Source organism: Pan troglodytes, chromosome 1 (genome assembly GCF_028858775.2).
Source record: "Pan troglodytes isolate AG18354 chromosome 1, NHGRI_mPanTro3-v2.0_pri, whole genome shotgun sequence".
In the NCBI taxonomy this organism is placed as follows: domain Eukaryota; kingdom Metazoa; phylum Chordata; class Mammalia; order Primates; family Hominidae; genus Pan; species Pan troglodytes.
Window position 1 is genome coordinate 195,259,487 of NC_072398.2, and position 19,177 is coordinate 195,278,663.

The following is a 19,177-nucleotide window of genomic DNA, read 5'->3' on the forward strand; positions in this document are numbered from 1 at the left end:
TGAATTTTTTGAGCAGTGAGTGATGGGAGGCCTGGAAGAGCTAATGGTGAAAAGCATAGAGCTGAATTATATACAGAGGAGCTTTCTAGTGTAGGACAGAATAGAGGTGTAGAGCTTTAGTCCTTGCTCTTTCTGCAGCTTGTAAGCATCATGACTTTGGGTAAGTCAGTCTCTTTTTTCGTCAACTGGAAAATGGGGCTCATGTGAAATGACTTGGTTTAGCTCACAGGGTATGGTTAGGATCAAAGGTACAAATTAATGTGAAGTGAATGTACATATTTAAGAGGCTGCACTAATGCAGGCTAACTCACTGCTGAGGAATGGGTAGAGCTGAGTGGGAAGGAGAAGCCAAGCCCCAACAAAGCTCCATAGTCCACCATTGGTGGCTAGCTATGTGCTGAGACTTGTTATAGCAGTAGAAATGGAGGCCTGTGTGTATGCCTGGACTCTCTAGTGCGCTGGGGAGATAGACATGGCTTGTGTATGGCTGGTGTCACCTCAGATTTTACCTTTTGAGACCAAGGTGCCTGGTTTCTGTCCCCAGTAGTTTTATTGTCTTGGTCTGTATCATCCACGTCCTTCCCATCCCCTCTTTTTGTCCTCTCTCCTCTCACCTTAAAGGTTTTTCATTTTCAGTTTATTGATTTAGTTCTTCCCTGTGGTGGGATTCATAATGGGAAAAGGGAGTTTGAAGTAGCTACAGCCTAAGGGTGATTGGAAGGAGTTGGGGTGGACACCTGAGTTCCTTCCCTTCATTTTAGAGAGAACCGTAGTCCGCGGAATTCTTGATGGCTGGTGGGCTAGATGTAGGGTTGAAGAGGCAGCTCCCAGCTCCAGGCTGGAGAATTATTGCCTAGTCCAAGGGGTAGAAAGTGCTGGGGCAGGGTTGGGAGTGAGCCGTGGTTTGGGTTTTTTGGCCCTCATCTCTTTTTCTCAGAGGCTGAGGGAAGGAAAAAGGCTGACTGCCCACCCTTCTGTTTGTTTGTCTTGTCTAATTTAACTTACGTTATTTATCAAAAAGACAGGTTATTTGGAAAACCAGATGGACCTAGGCAAAAATCATCTGGGTTTTCCAAACATGAAAAATTAGGTTCTGGGGGCCCAGCAGGAAAGGCGTATCTGTGTGTGTGTGTGTGTGTGTGTGTGTGTATGGTTGAGGGGAGGGTGAGGTTGAGTGAATGTCTCTGTAGTTAGACCCAGAAATTGTTCCATGACTTCCAAGCATACTCCCTCCTTCATTTTCCTTCAAGTTCTTTATGATTAGAATCTAAATGAGAAAATTAAAATCTTCATGTTGGTTGCTGGATGTCTTAATTGACCAAGGATTAGAACCCATCAGGGCTATAGAAGAACAGCAGCTGACAGTTTTCTCTATCTTTCCAGCCCTCAGTCCCTTACACAGAGTGGGCAGGTTAGTGAGAGGTGCAGGGTACTGAGAGTTTTCTGAAACAGAAACCTGTGCCTCTTGTCCCTTCAATGTTATTGTCCCAAAGAGTTGCAGCAAATATGGAGGTTAGACATTAGGGAAGAACTTATCATCAACTTTCTGATGATCAAATGGCTAAAAGAACACTGAGGATCCAGGGCTGTCTCTCCATTGACTATCTAGGGAAGGAGCTAGCCCAGTTTTCTTTTGGGCAATGGTGGCTTGCTCTGTAGCTACAACCAGGAATTTGTAAAACTTGTGGTTTTGGGCCAGGCATGGTGGCACATGCCTGTAATCCCAGCACTTTGGGAGGTTGAGGTGGGGGGATTGCTTGAACTCAGGGGTTTGAGACCAGCCTGGGCAAAATGGCAAAACCCCATCTCTACAAAAAATACAAAAATTAGCTGTGCATGGTGGCATACACCTGTGGTTCCAACTACTTGGGAGGCTGAGGTAGGAAATCACTTGAGCCTGGAGGTTGTGGCTGCAATGAGCCAAAACTGCAGCATTGCATTCCAGTCTGGGTGACAGAGTGAGACTGCCTCAAAAGAAAAAAAAAAAAAAAGCTTGTGGTTTTGTTACCTTGAGCAGCAACATTTTTAGGAAGGAATTAAAGCAGGAGGCTATTGAGGCATAGCTCTTGGCTGCCATAGAGGAAATGTTCTGGCTGAAAGCAGAAAGCAAGCCATCCCGTTCATACACATATGCACACACACAGAAGACAGCCAAGACCCTTTCTGGCCTGAGAAATCTTTGGCGGCAGCAATAGCACTTGTCCCATTGTGAGTGGCATTTTTTTCAAAGTGTCATTGGACTGTGAAAGCTACTTAATAACTTGATCTCATCTGAATAATCTGAGTTAATACTAGCTTCACAGTTGTGAGGATTAAATAAAAAAAATTGTAAAGTGTCTGCCTCAAGGCCTGGCACAGAGTAAATCTCAACAAATGCTCGTTGAATGAATGAATCCATGAATCCGAGCATTAAGGCCCCCCTCACCGTTTCCAAGGATCAGTGCATAACAGCCCCGGTAACTGAGACTTGTAGACTGTCCCAACTGAGCCTGCAGCCTGAGGCATGATCTAAACCTGCTGTTCCTTTGACAAATATTTGATGAGTTATGGTGTGGAGGGTGGACCCTTCCATGAAGGCCTTGTTGGCCTAGCTGTTGGAAGCACTATGCAGACAGCCTTCCAGGGTGGGAATTGCCTCAGAGAGCACCTTGCCCAAGGTCAAGGATAGCCCACATTCAATGGCAACAGGTGTATAAAGGCCTGGCCTTCTTAGCTTATTTTGGGTCAACTCTGAAGGGCCATTCTAGCTTCAGAGCTCCCTGTGGGGTTGGCTGAGGCTGTCACTGGCTTGTCTTGTCTTGTAGATCAGCTTCTTCCTCTGCCCACTCCTGCTCATTCTCATTCTTCCACAGCTGTTGATCCCAAAGGAGGTTCTTAATAAACATCCGGCACATTAAACAGTCTCAGAGTTGGCTTCCAGGGAAATCCAAGCTATGAATGCACTAGTCCTGGTGGCCAAGCCTTTAGAACAACAAAGAACGGAGACTCCTTTGCAATGGATTTCCAGCGTTGGAGGTGTGGATACTGTCTCTTTATGCCCACCAGAGGGCAGCAGCATCCTAGCCACCTGCCCTTCTGAAGCTCCAGGAGTGGGCTTGAAGCCTTTTCCCCGGCAACTTCACGCCCCACACCAGTATTGGGCAGGATCACCTCCCTTAGGGTGTTCACCCTCCTGACTAAAACAACAAAACTTTCTTAAACTGTCCAGGCCTTAGTTTTGTTAGTCTCAAGCTCCTGCACCACCATCACTGAAGGCCAATCAGTCTTCCTACTGTGCCCCTTCCCCTGCTCCCCGGCCGGCAAGTTCCGTGCCTGGGATCCCCCACCTCTCACACTTACCACCCACAATAGATTTGTTTTCTGTGTGACAAGGTAATTACAAGCTTGGGGCCAGTAGGCCCATGGGCCAGTCTGAGGATGGTCACTTCATTCTGGCTCTCCCTGTTCTGCTAACGGTATTGATTTTCAGTTTTATTTATTATGATGATGTGTGTGTGTGATCTGGCCCTGGTGACATGACATATGGAGGCAAGAGGGCGAGAGCAAATTTCCTTTTGTCACAATTTGACTTCTTGAAACCGCACCCCCACCACCACCACCCAGCATTGTTTATTTACAGGTTTTAGCATCTTTGCTTACCTGTCTTCATTCTGTCCCCTCATCCCCAAAGATTTCTAAGAGATTCTTCTGGGAATTGGAGCCAGATGGATGTGACTACAAGAAGGAGGAAAGGGTCTGGGAAGAGGAGTGAGAGCAGCAAGCGCACTACCTTTTGTTAGCAGCCATTAACTCATCCAGCAAACATTTACTACATTCCCATCACCTGTCAGTTACTTCTAGGCTAAGCTCCCCAACTCCCTGCTGGGGGCCATCCTGGAGACAGGTTTTGCTATGTGCTTTTTTTTTAATTTTTTTGTCTGCATCTGTTTCTCTGGGTGTGTGAGGAAAACCTGGCCAGAAAGCTTTCAGAGAGTGAGATTGAGTTTGGGTGCAACCAACTCAAAGAACGATGCTTGCCAGAACTTAAGGCTACTTAAGGCCTCCCGTAATGTAGTCTACTTCCTTACGAGGAAGAGGAAGGGCAAGCTTGAGGCAAAACATTACAAGTGGGAGGGGGTACTCTGAACTGCAATGATTGCCGTGGGAATCAGCTGAGGCTGAGGGCGATTTGTAGGGCCATGTTTCCCCAGCCTGTCTTCTCTGTGCGTGCCAGGAGAATGAATAAATCATTGTTCAGGGGCGGGATGCAGCTGCCGAGCTCCTCCCCTCGGCACATGCCCCAACTCCAGCTCCTCCATTGAGGGCTGCTGGAGCAGAGCGGTTTATACACCCAGCTCCCCAAATCCTATTGAGGCCTCCCCCTCCGCACGAGCCACCGGCTCCAAGCCCGTTCAGGCTGGCCCTTTGTGCTGGGGGTTAAGTGGTTACATGTGGGGGGCACCCAGAAAGGAACTGTCAGGCCTTGAAAGGCTGTGCTGATACAGTGCCCTCCTACTGATGAATGGGGTGGGTGGAGGAGAGGTGGGCGGCCGGAGGGTGGGGTGGGGGAGAGGGCATGGGGATTATGGAGCCCACAGAGGCAGCTGCTAGGAAGGGGGTGGAACAGGCACCCCCTTCTCTCTTTCCTCCTTCACTTCAGCTTCTCCGTCTAGCTTACTCCCTCTGTTGTGGGCACTGGATGATCAAGAGCCTTGGGACCTTGGATTTGGCTTTTCTGATGTCCTGGTGACCGCTTGAGTGCACTGGAGAGAAAGAATTTATATTACCTTTCATTCTTCCAGCAGCTCCGAAAAGACCTGTTTCTCCCTTTTCCCTTGGAAGGGGTGGGTGAGAAGGGGAACAGGGTTGGGGACAGGGGGAGGATTCATTTCCTAGGTTCATCTGGTGCAGTGGATTTGCAGCTGTGCCCTGCTGAACTTTTAAAACTTCTCTGAAGTTCCCTCGGAGCCCTTAGGTGGAGGGTTTAGGGGAAGACAGATCTCAAACTGGATATATTGGAAAGATTTTGTTGAGGAAAAAGAAATGACTTCAAGGCTCTAAAAATGCTTTAAAACTTCTAATTGAATGTACCGCCTTGTCATTTTACAGCTGGGAAAACAGCCAAAATGGAAGATAGGGGAATGGGCATATTTTACCTAAGGTAAACACATAGTAATTTCTTGATAGACTAAAGAGGCACTTTACCTTTAAGAAGCAGTAGAGAAATGGATGAACAAAACAAGTAGGTCATCAGCTTCCTAGGCCTTCCTTTCCCAAGATGAACCAATTCTGGGGAATAATGTTCGTTCCAATCTGCCTTAATGGCTCTTTGGCATGTCAAAGGTCCTCTGGGGTTGTGCCTGGTCTTGGGAGCCCAAGTGACAATGTTCACCACTATGTTATTGAACAATTTTTAAGGCATATTATTTTATTTAGCCCAAAAAGGTTAAAATGATTTGATTTGCCTAAGTTCCCAAAGCCATGTGGGGAAGTTGACAGATGATGTGACCTCAGGAAGAGAGAAGAAAGCAGGTTAGCAACGTAGTTTGTAATCCAGGATTGTGCTTTGTTCTGATATGGAAACTCTGAGGGCTTCCTCAGTTATTTCCCTGCTGCCGCCAGGATGGAGCCCAAGCTCCTTGGGATGGTGTCAAGAACTTTCACAACTGGGCCAACTTTATCTTCTAGCCTCACCTTACCTCCATTTCCCACCGAGCTCCAGCCACACTGGCCTACGGGGTGTTTCCTGAACTCACTCTGAAAATGCAGTCTCCTATGCCTTCTCTTGCTTTCTCTTGGTGAGCTCTTATTCATCCCTCAAGGCCTGGCTCAAATATCACCTCTGTGCTAGCTGGGTGTAGTGGCTCATGCCTGTAATCCCAGAATGTTGGGAGGCCAAGGTGGGAGGATCACTTAAGGTTGGGAGTTCGAGACCAGCCTGGGTAACATAGCAAGACTCCCATCTCTTAAAAAAAAAAAATCACCTCTGTGAAGCCTTTCCTTACCCTTTTTTGGGCTTACTACTTTTGCCTCCTGGCTCTGTTGCAGGGCCCATTACATTGTTATAGCCCATTCTTCTGTCTATTCCTTTTCTTTGAGACAGGGTCTGGCTCTGTCACCCAGGCTAGAGTGCCATGGTGTGATCTTGGCTCACTGCAACCTCTGCCTCCCAAGTTCAAGCAGTTCTCGTGCCTCAGCCTCCCAAGTAGCTGGGATTACAGGTGTGTGCCACCATGCCTGGCTAATTTTTGTATTTTTAGTAGAGACGGGGTTTCACCATGTTGATCAGGCTGGTCTCAAACTCCTAGCCTCCAGTGATCTGTCCGCTTCGGCCTCCCAAAGTGCTGGAATTACAGGCATGAGCCAACACACCATGACTTCTGTTTCCCTTTCTAAACAAGGAGCTCCCCAAGACCACGACCAGTTCTGATTCTGCTCTGAATTCCCAACACAGTACCTGGCACAAAGTAAGCACTCTGTAACTGTATGATACATGTAAATGAATGGGTGGGAAGGGACAAGGTCTTTGAAGCTGAAACACCTTGATCTTACCCACCCCTTTCTTCCTGAGAATACTGATATTGAGAAATTATCCACCTATGAATAACCCTTAGGCCTGTCCTATTTCCTGGATGAGAAATTCCTCTCATCTTCTCTGGTCTCCTTGCCTGACACCCCAGGCCCTGGGACCTGGATCTGGCTACTCACTGCTAGCCTCTCTTGGCTCTGACATCTGTTTGCCAAGAGGCTTACCCGCTGTCCATCATTGGGTCTTGATGGCATGGCCTTTTGTAAAGCCCTGTTCAGGCTGATACTGGCCATCTCTGGAGGTTTCTGTGTCCTTGCCACTTAAGTTCCTGGCATATATGTGGGTAGGTGAACCCAGCCACAGATACCCTTTCACTTGGGGGTGAATTATTCTCTGGTGTCCTCACTGGAAAAGCCTCTGGCAAATGAATAACAGGCATCTCTATAGCTGCTTTTTTGTCTTCCTGTGGACATGGACATCCCTGCATTTGGAACTTTTTTTTCTTCAGGCTTTGAGCTCTGAAAATTATGGAGTGACCAGGACTGCTGTGTGAGCACTGACTGTATTAATTATACAGTGCTAGAGTATTCCATACAACACTGCCCTTGATTAACAAAACTGGCTACAGGCTGGGTATGGTGGCTCACGCCTGTAATCCCAACACTTTGGGAGGCCGAGGTGGGCAGATCACTTGAGGCCAGGAATTTGAGACCAGCCTGGCCAACATAGTGAAACCCTGTCTCTATTAGAAATACAAAAATTAGCCGGGTGCAGTGGCACACGCCTGTAGTCTCAGCTACTCGGGAGGCTGAGGCATGAGAATCACTTGATCCTGGGAGGCGGACGTTGCAATGAATGGAGATTGCACCACTGTACTCCAGCCTGGGCAACAGAGTAAGACTCCGTCTCAGGGAAAAAAAAAAGAAAGAGGCTACAATCTGATTTCCTTCAAATGAATTCACTTGACTTAGCAGGTATTGTATTATTTAGGAATAACTAGCTTTAGGCCAGGTGTGGTGGCTCACGCCTGTAATCCTAGCACTTTGGGAGGCCAAGGTGGGCAGATCACCTGATGTCAGGAGTTTGAGACCAGCCTGGTCAACATGGTGAAACCCTGCCTCTACTAAAGATACAAACATTCACCAGGTGGCAGGCGCCTGTAGTCCCAGCTACTCAGGAGGCTGAGGCAGGAGAATTGCTTGAACCCAGGAGGTGGAGGTTGTAGTGAGCCAAGACTATGCCACTGCACTCTAGCCTGGGTGACAGAGAGAGACTCCATCTCAAAAAAAAAAAAAAAAAAAAAAGGAATAACTAGCTTTTTAGAACAATGGAATTGATGACTCAGCTATCCAGGCTGGGGTGCTGCCCTGTAGAGCACGATATAGGCTTTATTTATTTTATTTTTATTTTTATTTTTTTGAGACAGGGTCTTACTCTATCGCCCAGGCTGGAGTGCAGTGGCGCGATCTTGGCTCACTGCAATCTCTGCCTCTTGGGTTCAAGCGATTCTCCTGCTTCAGCCTCCTGAATAGCTGGGATTACAGACGCGCACCACCATGCCTGGCTAATTTTTGTATTTTTAGTAGAAACGGGGTTTCATCATGTTGGCCAAGCTTGTCTCGAATTCCCAGCCTCAAGTGATCCGCCTGCCTCGGCCTCCCAAAGTGCTGGGATTACAGGTGTGAGCCACCACACCAGGCCCAATATAGGCTTTAAATCAATGTATATAATGCTTTGTCCTTTGTGGCCAGAATGCATAAGAAGAAGAGGTAGCGGTGGTTGTGGCACCTTATATGATTTACCTAAGGACTAAGAGTTTTCTTCCTGTCTCTGAGATTCTGGGTATTGCACGTCAGAAGGTGATAGCATCAGCCAGGCACAGTGGCTCACACCTGTAATCCCAGCACTTTGGGAGGTCAAGGCGGGCGGATCATTTGAGGTCAGGAATTTGAAATCAGCCTGACCAACATGGTGAAACCCTGTCTTTACTAAAAATACAAAAATTAGCCGGGTGTGGTGGCACGCGCCTGTAACCCCAGCTACTCGGGAGGCTGAGGCAGGAGAATGACTTGAACCTGGGAGGCGGAGGTTGCAGTGAGCTGAGATCGCGCCACTGCACTCCAGCCTGGGTGACAGAGTGAAACTCTGTCTTGGGAAAAAAAAAAAAAAAAACATGGTGATAGCATCATGGGAGGAATGTTTCTAACCAAGAAACACAAAGATGATTCCCTGGGATTTCGGCTCCTGGTAGCACTAGAGGAATAGGAGAAGGGGGTGGTCTCAGTGTAGACTGGACTGATCATGGCTATCAAGGAGAAAGGGAGTTACTGTTACTTAATAAGTGTTGAGAGATGCGTGAGTGGAACCCAGAGACCCTGGGGTCACCACCTTGTGCTATTGTATTAATCAGCATTCTTTCGATTGTCGGTGAAAGAAATTCCACTCAAGTTAGGCTTGGCAAAATAAGGCATACAAAACTATAAGTTTAGATGCAGGAAACAGGGTCTGCAACATTATCAGAACTTCTGTCTCTCATCTCTGTTTCTTCCCTGCCTCGTCTTCCTTTAATTTCGTTTCAGAAGATCCCAGAGAAGGACTCTGACTGGCTCACCTGGAGTGGAACTCCTATCCTTGGATTCTTCAGGCTTTCATTTGACCCACATGGTCAAGCTGGGAGAGACAGAGTCCAAAGAGAGGCGGAGAAGGGCTATTCTGGGCAGAACAAACAATTGATGACTTTATGGCTCTGTGGTCTGGGCAGAACTGCATAACCCTAGATCACCAAAGCTGAGAGCCTTTAGGAGTGAGGATTTGGGCCAGGCATGGTGGCTCACGCCTGTAATCCCAGCACTTTGGGAGGCCGAGGTGGGTGGATCACAAGGTCAGGAGATCAAGACCAACCTGACCAACATGGTGAAACCCCATCTTTACTAAAAATACAAAAATTAGCTGACGTGATGCATGCACCTGTAATCCCAGCTACTCAGGAGGCTGAGGCAGGAGAATCTCTTGAACCCGAGAGGTGGAGGTTGCGGTGAGCCGAGATTGCGCCACTGCACTCCAGCCTAGGCGACAGAGCGAGACTCCATCTCAAAAAAAAAAAAAGTGAGGATTTGGGTCACCCCAGGCTGAAGGCCAGGGGAACCTGAAGTGGATAAGGGAAGGGAGAAGACTTAGGCCACAGGATCTGATGTAGAAATGGGGCTGACGTCTCCACCTGTATTTTCTTAGCTGGAGGAGTGTGCAAAGTTTGAATTACTTCTGCCTTCTCCTTATTTCCTTTTCCCTCTTAAAATAGTCATCATAATCATAAAAATTTCTTTTCCGTTTTCTCTTTTTGCATATAGGATTTCTTGGTGTGATTTAATTTGCCAATTAGTCTCTAGGTTGCAGAATGGTGACTTGGAATCAAATTGAAACTGGAAGAGGGCACCTCATATATTAGGGTCAGCAATTACTGAACTCTGTTCTCTTTTATTCCAAACAGGGCCCCCAACTTCACATTTCCCCAGGATGCAAAAGAGTGAGGGGGATCAAGCTTCAGTAGAGTGGAGCTCTGAGAAGAATCCACTGGAGTTTGGAACCCAAGACCCTTTTTTATCACGCTGTTCCTCCTCACCTGGGCAAAAGCACTGGTACCCACTTCACGGCATCATGGGTGGGCTCTGTGTCCTGCAGAGAGCCCCCGTCCTGGGTACAGGACATCAGCCCTGAGCCCTGTCCCAGGCTTGGATCTTCTTTCTCTCTCTCTCTCTCTCTTTTTTTTTTTTTTTGAGATGGAGTCCCACTCTGTTGCCCAGACTGGAGTGCAGTGGTGCAGTCTTGGCTCACTGCAACCTCCACCTCCCAGGTTCAAGCGATTCTCCTGCCTCAGCCTCCCAAGTAGCTGGGATTACAGGCGCCTGACACCAAGCCCGGCTAATTTTTGTATTTTTAGTAAAGGTGGGGTTTCACCATGTTGGCCAGGCTGGTCTCGAACTCCTGACCTCAGGTTATCCGCCCGCCTCGGCCTCCCAAAGTGCTGGGGTTACAGGCGTGAGCCACCGCACCCGGCCTCAGTGACTTTAGTCAAGTAAGCACAAAAAGGAATATATAATTCCAAATTGTGATAAATGCTATGAAGAAAAGGAATGTGCTCTGACATAAAGGGGGGAACGAATGTGATCTAGGGAGTCAGAGATCTCTCCGAGAAGAGATCTGAAATAGGAGTAAGTCGAGAGGGGGAAGAGAATGCTAGACCGAGGGAACAGTGCGTGCCAAAGCCGCGTGGCGGAAAGGGGCGTGCGGGAGGGTAACTGCGGAGAGGGAGGGTAGAGGACGAAGCCGGAGAGGCAGACGAAGGGCAGGACGCACAGAGCCCCGCGGCTGCCGCCTTAGGGTTTGTCCCGGCGGTGGGGAAGCCATTGAGGAGTTTAACGCCGGAAGGTGGTGACTAATCAGATTTCACTTGAAAATGGCACGGTGTCTGCAGCGAGGCTAACTGATGGGAAGGGCCCAGCGAATGCCAATAGGAGAGAGCACCGGACCTGGAAGGCCTGGGTCAATGCGGCCCCGCGCGGGGGCGAAGCGGTTCCGGCGCAGGGGCCTGGCGCGCGGCTCCGCGGAAAACCGAACCGGCCCACGTGGGACCGGCAGCTCCGCCCAGCTGCGCAGACGCCGCCTGACTCCGCAGTCCGGGCCTGGGGCTGGGCGCGCTGCCCGGGATCCCCGCACCCACGCCTGGACCGCGGAGACGCCCAGGCCGAGGAACCCCCAGCCCAGGGACTAGACACCACCAGGGCCGGGCGGAGCCAGAGCCAGACGCGCCGGAGCGGGCGCCTCTACGCCGTGAGTCCGAGGCGGGGGCGGGGGGGCTTGGGGCCCAGCCGCGGGAAGCGGGGAGTCACAGCGGCCTCCTTCGAGGAGACTAGGGAAGGATGGTCTCTGTCTCCTGGGGTGGTCTCTCACTCCCGCAAGGCCAGAAAAGGAGGCTGCCTCCTGTTTGGGCGGAGACCTAGTCTTGGCGTGTCGGGGTTCCCATTTTACTATCTCTGAGAACCCTGTGATCCCTAGCGCCACCCCCACCCCATCCCAGCTTCTTCACGGCCCCATCCAAGTATAGGAAAAATAAAAAATTGGGGCGAGGGGAGATCTCTAGGCACCTTCCCACAAGCCTTGCTTAGAGGGCGATTAGAAAGGAACTGTTCTTACACCCTTCTCCCCAGGACTTCTGCCCATTGCTGGGGGTGGGGAGGGTCCATGCCACGTATGGAGCGCCTTCCAGTGCCGGCTCCACTTACAATATCCTTCCTCTTCATGCTCTTCAATTGTTCTAATCCCAGTGCTGTTTGGTCAGTAGAATCCCTTTGTCAGTTCAAACCCTAATTTTGGTTAGAAGCAGGTTATGGAGGAGAGAAGAGTGGTGTGGTATGCCCTCCCTCCAGGGCCTCAGGATGGAGCAAGCTAGGGACGGGGACGCAAGATAGTGGCCGTGTTCCAGAGGCATTGGGAGGGAACGGGGCAGGCTCAGAAGAAAAGCTTGTCACTGGGGAAGGCGGGGCTCCCTGGCTGGGGTAGGAAAGGGAACCAAACCCAGCTCTTCCAGAACCCAGCTCTTCCAGCCCTGGGGAGTCGAGAGTGGATTCCTGAGCATGGAAATTCACTGCAGTCTCTTCTCCCATTCACTCACTTAGCAAGTACCTGTATGCACAGACAGCCTGGTTCAGGGCTCTATGCTGGCTGACTCTGGGGAATATGATGGAGGATATATACAGGAGGTCCAAGCCAGATTACAAACTGCTATTACAAGATCATTACCACAAACCAAAAATGCCAGTTGAATAGACATTCACTGATCGTCGACCATGTATGCCAGGGACGGATGCAAAGTTGGATAAGACAGTGTATACCCAGCGCAGTGGGGACCCAGAGGAAGGCATAACTAACCATGCTTGTTTATGTAATATTGATTGGGGCAGTATTAAGACGGCTTCAGAGACATGGGGACATGGAAACATGGGGATATTACAGCTAATTTTGAAGTACAAAAAGGAATTTGCTGGGTGGAGAAGGGAGGAGCTTTGAGGGGAGGGGAGAGGAAGGATATTGTAGGCCAAAGGAATACTGTAAGAAGAACAATGGTATGTTTTGAGATCTCTGGGCAGTTTGCTATGATGGGAGGGGGAGAGTGGCAAGAGGCAGGTATGGAGGGGTGAGCAGGAGCCAGATCAAACAGGGTGTTGTAGGCCAGGTAGAGGTTTAGCAGGAATTCAGGGAGGGCATTAGGAGTGGTGACAAGTGAAATTTACATTTTTAACTGGAGGCAGAGAGATCAGTGAAAAGGCCGAGGCAATAATCCAGGGCAGAAATGGCCTGGAAGAGGAAGAATGGTCAGAATGTGGTTATTAATGAGATGGGAGAAGGAAGGATAGTGAGGAGCCCAGGATTCTCTCAGCTTTCCGGATGGAGTACAGAGCCATCTTGCTGAGGATACTGAAGGAGAGCTTGTTTGGTTGTGTAGAATTTTGGCGGGGGGGCGGTGGTGGAGGGGGATGATGTCACTCTGTCACCCAGGCTGGAGTGCAGTGGCGCAATCTCGGCTCACTGCAACCTCTGCCTCCTGGGTTCAAGTGATTCCCCTGCCTCAGCCTCCCAAATAGCTGGGATTACAGGTGCCTGTCACCATGCCTGGCTAATTTTTGTATTTTTAGTAGAGATGGGGTTTCACCATGTTGGCCAGTCTAGTCTCGAACTCCTGACCTCAGGTGATCTGCCTGCCTCGGCCTCCCAAAGTGCTGGGATTACAGGTATGAGCCACCATGCCTGGACTGGTTATGTAGAATTTGAGGAGCCTATGGTTGGTTGCAGGGTTGGATAGCAGTTGGATCTGGGCTGAAGACAGATCTGAGAGTCACCAGCATATGATGGTCCTTGAAGCTACAGCAGAGAATGAGGTCCTCTGGAGAGAAATGCACAAAATCAGAAGACAGCCTGGCTCAGGACGGAGGAAAACCCTCTGCAGGAGACTGAGAATGAACAGGTAGACAGGGAGGACGAAAACCACGAAGGGAAGTGTTACCAGAGTCAAGAGAAAGGGCTTGACAGGGAGTGGCCAGGCTCTTGCTTGCAGCCTTGTCCCTGCAGCTAAGTTGCCCTGACTTCAGGCACCCCACCCTGTCCTACTGTGACTCGGTCTCCTGCTTTCCCTTTACAGACTAGATGTTCGCCATCCAGCCAGGGCTAGCTGAGGGGGGCCAATTCCTGGGGGACCCACCTCCTGGAGTATGTCAGCCCGAGCTCCAACCAGACAGCAACTCCAACTTCATGGCAAGTGCCAAGGATGCTAACGAGAATTGGCATGGGATGCCAGGCAGAGTGGAACCTATCCTGAGGAGGAGCTCCTCTGAGTCACCCTCTGACAACCAAGCCTTCCAGGCCCCTGGATCCCCTGAGGAAGGGGTGCGCAGCCCCCCAGAGGGGGCAGAGATTCCCAGGGCTGAGCCTGAGAAGATGGGTGGTGCTGGCACAGTCTGCTCCCCTCTGGAGGACAACGGCTATGCCAGCAGTTCCCTGAGCATTGACAGCCGTAGCAGCAGTCCTGAGCCTGCCTGTGGGACCCCGCGAGGCCCTGGCCCTCCCGATCCCCTTCTGCCCTCAGTGGCCCAGGCTGTGCAGCACTTACAAGTCCAGGAGCGCTACAAAGAGCAGGAGAAGGAAAAGCACCACGTGCACTTGGTGATGTACCGTCGCCTGGCACTGCTCCAGTGGATCCGGGGCCTGCAGCATCAGTTGATTGACCAGCAGGCCCGACTGCAGGAGAGCTTCGACACCATCCTAGACAACCGGAAGGAGCTTATTCGCTGTCTCCAGCAGAGGGCAGCACCATCCAGGCCCCAGGACCAGGCCTAAGGGTGTGCCTCCACAAGTGTGCAAGGGTATATGTATATATTTGCAGGCATGTGTGAGGCGCACTAGTAAGTACATAATTTGCTGGCATGATTGCAGGTAGGCATGAGTGTGTATGTGCTAACATGTAGGCTGGTGTGTGTAGGCATGTGTGAATAAGCATGTATAAATGAGCTTAAGTGTGCTGTGTGCACATGTGTACACACAGCTAATTTATCTGCAGACCTATATGTGAGCATGTAAGAGTGAACATATGTGTGTGTGTGTAGTATGTAAGAATGAGGAACTCTGTATGTGCATGTGTAGACAGGTACCCAGCAGTGTGTGTATATGCACATGAGTGAGGATGTATAGGCAGAAGATGTGTGTGTCTATGAGTGAGTTTGAGTGTGCAGGCTTGTATTAGGTGTATGTGAGGAAGCCCTTGTGTGTGCAGGGGTGCACATGTTTGGCCACAGGCATGGGAGGTGTATGTTAGGAGCATGTGTGTTTGTAGGCAGACTCATGAGCAGGTGTGTGCAAATATATATCCAGCTGCACTGTGGGTGTCCACCCACACCTTGTGTTCCTCATGGCCTACCCCAGCCTTTCTTCTCCACTGGGTCCCACTGTTCCCTGGAGACAGAGGGCTAGCATGCTGTCATTTATCTGAAGGTTGTGGCTGACCCATTCTCCTGGGATTTCCCAGGCCACCTCTCCTTTCCCTTTCCCTCACTTAACCCAGACTTGCTCAGCTGAGGCTATTGTCCCTGATGTTGGCTTTACTTGTAGGAGGTTTAGTGGCTGCTCTGGCCTGCCATGGAATTTTGGCTGCAATTTTGGCAGTGTGTGGAGAACTGGTATCAGGAAGGAGAACCAGGAGTAGTGATGAAGATGATGGTGGGGATGGGGACAGAGGACATAGGGGACTGTCCCTCTTGAACTCTGCCTTTGGGCACATGGGAGATGGGGACAGGAAAGATGATAACAGTGGAACCCTGTGAAGAATAGGAGAATGGGAATTCTAAAATACCAGTTCCCAAACAAACCATCTCTCCATTGGAAAAGGAGCTGTTGCAAACCCTGTTTATTTAAGCTTCTGATGAAAAGCAATGTATGTTTATAAGCTTGCAAGTAACAGACAAGATGTTCCAAGGCCGATGAGGAAAATATCGCTTCCCTGTCTCTGCCTCTACCTTGCTGTGCCTCTCTGGCTTTAGCAGCATTGGATGTTGAATTGGTTTGGTTCATTTCTCTGAAGTCGGACTGTCAGGAGGAGCCAGAGGTTGGCTTTCTGGGATGTGAAGGGGACGGTGTCAGCCTAAGCCTCTGGAAATGCTTAGGATGCTGAATTTTAACCCCTTCTTTCACTGCATGGCCCTTCAAACAGGGATTGGCAGGCTCCGTGAGTTACAGAGTGGGTGAGTCTTGGAGAGAACCAATGAGTAAGGTAGCTTAGCTCTCTGCTTTGTTCTTGGGAGCCAAGAGAATGCAAGATCCTGGTGGGTGAGCAGTGGTATGAAGAGGGGACACTGGTGGGTGAACAGTGGCATGGAAGTCACTGATGCAGCCTCTGGCCCTCCGTCTCCCTATCGGCAAAGTGGGGGGCTCTTCCTATCTCTAAAGAGTTTCATCCCTGACAGGTGGATGGATGAAAGATCCAGAGAGTGGGGGTGAGGGGTGGGCCCTGAAGACTTTTTGTCTGTAGCTCTTGCATATTGAGTGTATAAACCCGGCTTCTGGACCAACCCAAGATGAATAAACTGGGGCAGAGAATTACATTTCTTGAGTATGTGTTTTTCTTCTACCTGTTGTCTGATGGCCTCTTTTTCATACCATCTGAGCTCCCCTTTTGAGTAGGGTCCTGGACTAGGAGCTAGGGAGGTGGTTTTGGGGAAAGACACTGAAGAATTTAGACTGCTGTGCCTGGCGATCCAATGGGGTGGAGAAGTCTCTCAGGGGCCATCCAGTGTGACAGAGGAGACTTGACTTCTACCCTGAGAGCCCCATATGGGATTGTCCTTGTCCTGTGTCACCTTTGGGCCTAAATGAATTGCGAGGGACACATACCATATACACTCGTACATACTCAACTGTACCCTGGGCAGGGCATGGTGGCTCACACCTGTAATCCTAGCACTTTGGGAGGCTGAGATGGGTGGATCACCTGAGGTCAGGAGTTCAAGACCAGCCTGGCCAACATGGTGCCTGTCTCTACTAAAAATACAAAAATTAGCCAGACGTGGGGACGGGTGCCTGTAATCCCAGCTACTCAGTAGGCTGAGGCAGGAGAGTCGCTTGAACCTGGGAGGCAGAGGTTGCAGTGGGCAGAGATCGTGCCACTGCATTCCAGTCCGGGCAACAAGAGGGAAACTCCATCTCAAAAAACCAAATAAAACAAAAAATAAAACACCAAGTACCCTGGTGTCATCACTTCCCTGAAGGGCGCTCTGACTATGACTATGATTTCGGGTCCTTAGATGGTTTTGACACACATGTAGTTATAATATACAGTCATCCTTTGTTATCTGAGGGGATTGGTTCCAGGATCCCCAGGGATACCAAAATTCACAAATCTGAAATACTGTATTTTATTTTTATTTGATTTGATTCTTTATTTTTGGAGACAGCGTCTCCAAGATACGCCCAAGCTAGAGCGTAGTGGTGCAATCATAGCTCACTGTACCCTTGAACTTCTGGGCTCAAGTGATCCTCCCACCTTAGCCTCTGAGTAGCTGGGACTACAGGCACACACCACCACACCCAGCTAATTCTTAAGTTTTTTTGTAGTGATGGCTTCTTGCTATATTGCCCAGGCTGGTCTCAAGCTCCTGGCTTCAAGCCATCCTCCCACCTGAGCCTCCCAAAGTGCTGGGATTACAGGTGTGAGCCACTGCGCCTGGCCAACATTTTTATTTTATTTTATTTTATTATTATTTTTTGAGACGGAGTCTCACTGTGTTGCCCAAGCTGGAGTGCAGTGGTGCGATCTCGGCTCACTGCAAGCTCCGCCTTCCAGGTTCACACCATTCTCCTGCCTAAGCCTCCCGAGTAGGTGGGACTAGAGGCGCCCGCCACTGCGCCCAGCTAATTTTTTGTATTTTTAGTAGAGACGGGGTTTCACTGTGGTCTCAATCTCCTGACCTCGTGATCCGCCCGCCTCGGCCTCCCAAAGTGCTGGGAGCCACCGTGCCCGGCAACATATTTATTTTAAACCTCACAAAGTATACTTCTCACTGAAACAGTTAGTAATTCTTGTCATCTCCACACTTGACACTTAAACAGAAATAGTATTGAACCAATTTTTACAAATTCCACTTACTAAGAGATGTTTTGGCAAAGGGCTAAGGCTAAATTTGAATGGAGATTTCTGACAATAAGACGTCTGTCAAACCTTCAGAGCATAAGAGGGTGAATTTTTATAAGGAGCATTTTTTTTGGAGACAGTCTCACTCTGTTGCCCAGGCTGGAGTGCAGTGGTGTGATCTTGGCTTACTGCAACCTCCACCTCCTGGGTTCAAGCCATTCTCCTGCCTCAGCCTCCCAAGCAGCTGGGACTACAGGCACATGCCACCACGCTTGGCTAATTTTTTGTATTTTTAGTAGAGATGGGTTTTTGCCGTGTTGCCCAGGCTGGTCTCAAACTCCTGAGCTCAGGCAGTCGGCCCACCTCACCCTCCCAAAGTGCTGGGATTACAGACATGAGCCACCGTGCCCGGTCAGGAGCCCCTTTTCTAAATGTGTGAGGGCTCTTTTGAACACAGCCCCTGGTGAAGGACAGAGACCCTGAAGCCAGACACCCTGGATTTGGACCTTGTCCCCATTGTTTTATGTTTTTGTGACCTTGGGCAAGTCAATTAACTTTTCTGTGCTTTAGTTTCCTCATCTTAAAATGGGAATAATAGTAATAACTACTTTGCAGGGTTGCTGCAAGGATTAAATAAATATGTAATATATAGAAGACTTAGAACTGTACCTGACACATAGTAAATTACATTAATGAGTTATGATTATTATAAATCATACTTTTTTGGTACATACAGCTTTTTCATAGAAAAACATTTTTTCTTACGAAATTGGAATCTAAAAAAAAATTTTTTTTTTTTTTGAGACAGGGTCTGGTTCTGTCGCCCAGGCTGGAGTGTAGTGGTGTGATCTTGGCTCACTGCAACCTCCGCCTCCTGGGTTTGAGCAATTCTCATGCCTCAGCCTCCCGAGTAGCTGGGATTACAGGTATGCACCACCACGCCCGGCTAATTTTTTTGTATTTTTGGTAAAGATAGGGTTTCACCATGTTGGCCAGGCTGGTCTCTAACTCCTGGCCTCAAGTGATCCGCCTCAGCCTCCCCACCTGCTGGGATTACAGGTGTGAGCCATCGCACCTGGCTGAATCTAAAATTTGAATGTCATCTTTAAAGGGGAAGGGGACTTTTAAAAAATAAAGCTGCCTAATATTCCTTTCCAGAAAAGAACTCTTTGAGCTGAGAAAAAGAAGAAGGTGAGACCAAGGGAATGTGTCGTGAATTGTATGTTTACAGGACCCCTGCCAGTCACTGAAGGTCAGGGACTCCCTGGGGGATGATGGGTTTGGGAAGGAGATTGGCAAGAATAGAGCCACAGCCAGGACGGCAGAGTTTGGGGCAGGGAACCGGAGGCAGGACTCCAGTGGCTGAACCAACTCAGCCAAGAATTGTGGTTCTCCATCAGGTCCACTGGCCACGAGGCCTAATCATGGGAAGTGCTGAGGTGACCACAGTACCTCCCATAGGCAGATCTGAGCTACACTCTCTAGACTCAGTTTCCTCA

The 19,177-nt window shown here is 49.4% G+C and overlaps 2 protein-coding genes across 10 annotated transcripts in view; both read left to right on the forward strand.

Annotated features, from left to right (window-relative positions):
* Window positions 1–10,635, forward strand: part of CLSPN (claspin) — an 82,706-nt gene extending 72,071 nt beyond the window's left edge. For 4 of the 9 annotated variants that reach the window (XM_016959030.4, XM_009453652.4, XM_009453655.5 and 1 more), the window contains one exon: window positions 9,088–9,840. In XM_016959030.4, coding sequence (XP_016814519.2) covers window positions 9,088–9,279 — 192 coding nt within the window. In that variant the 3' untranslated portion in view covers window positions 9,280–9,840. Of the gene's footprint in view, window positions 1–2,852; window positions 3,204–9,087; window positions 9,841–9,995 lie in introns of those variants that run through there. The other 5 variants (XM_016959056.3, XM_063782810.1, XM_016959054.4 and 2 more) reach the window with 3 other exon arrangements.
* Window positions 10,575–16,152, forward strand: C1H1orf216 (chromosome 1 C1orf216 homolog). The gene is made up of 2 exons (XM_513309.7): window positions 10,575–11,335; window positions 13,701–16,152. The coding sequence occupies exon 2, from the start codon at window positions 13,706–13,708 to the stop codon at window positions 14,393–14,395; it is 690 nt and encodes a 229-aa protein (XP_513309.2). The 5' UTR covers window positions 10,575–11,335; window positions 13,701–13,705; the 3' UTR covers window positions 14,396–16,152.
* Window positions 16,153–19,177: the final 3,025 nt, after the last annotated feature.

Bases quoted from the DNA above. Each gene is read 5' to 3' on its own strand.
- C1H1orf216 (XM_513309.7), top strand. From the start codon at position 13,706: ATGTTCGCCATCCAGCCAGGGCTAGCTGAGGGGGGCCAATTCCTGGGG.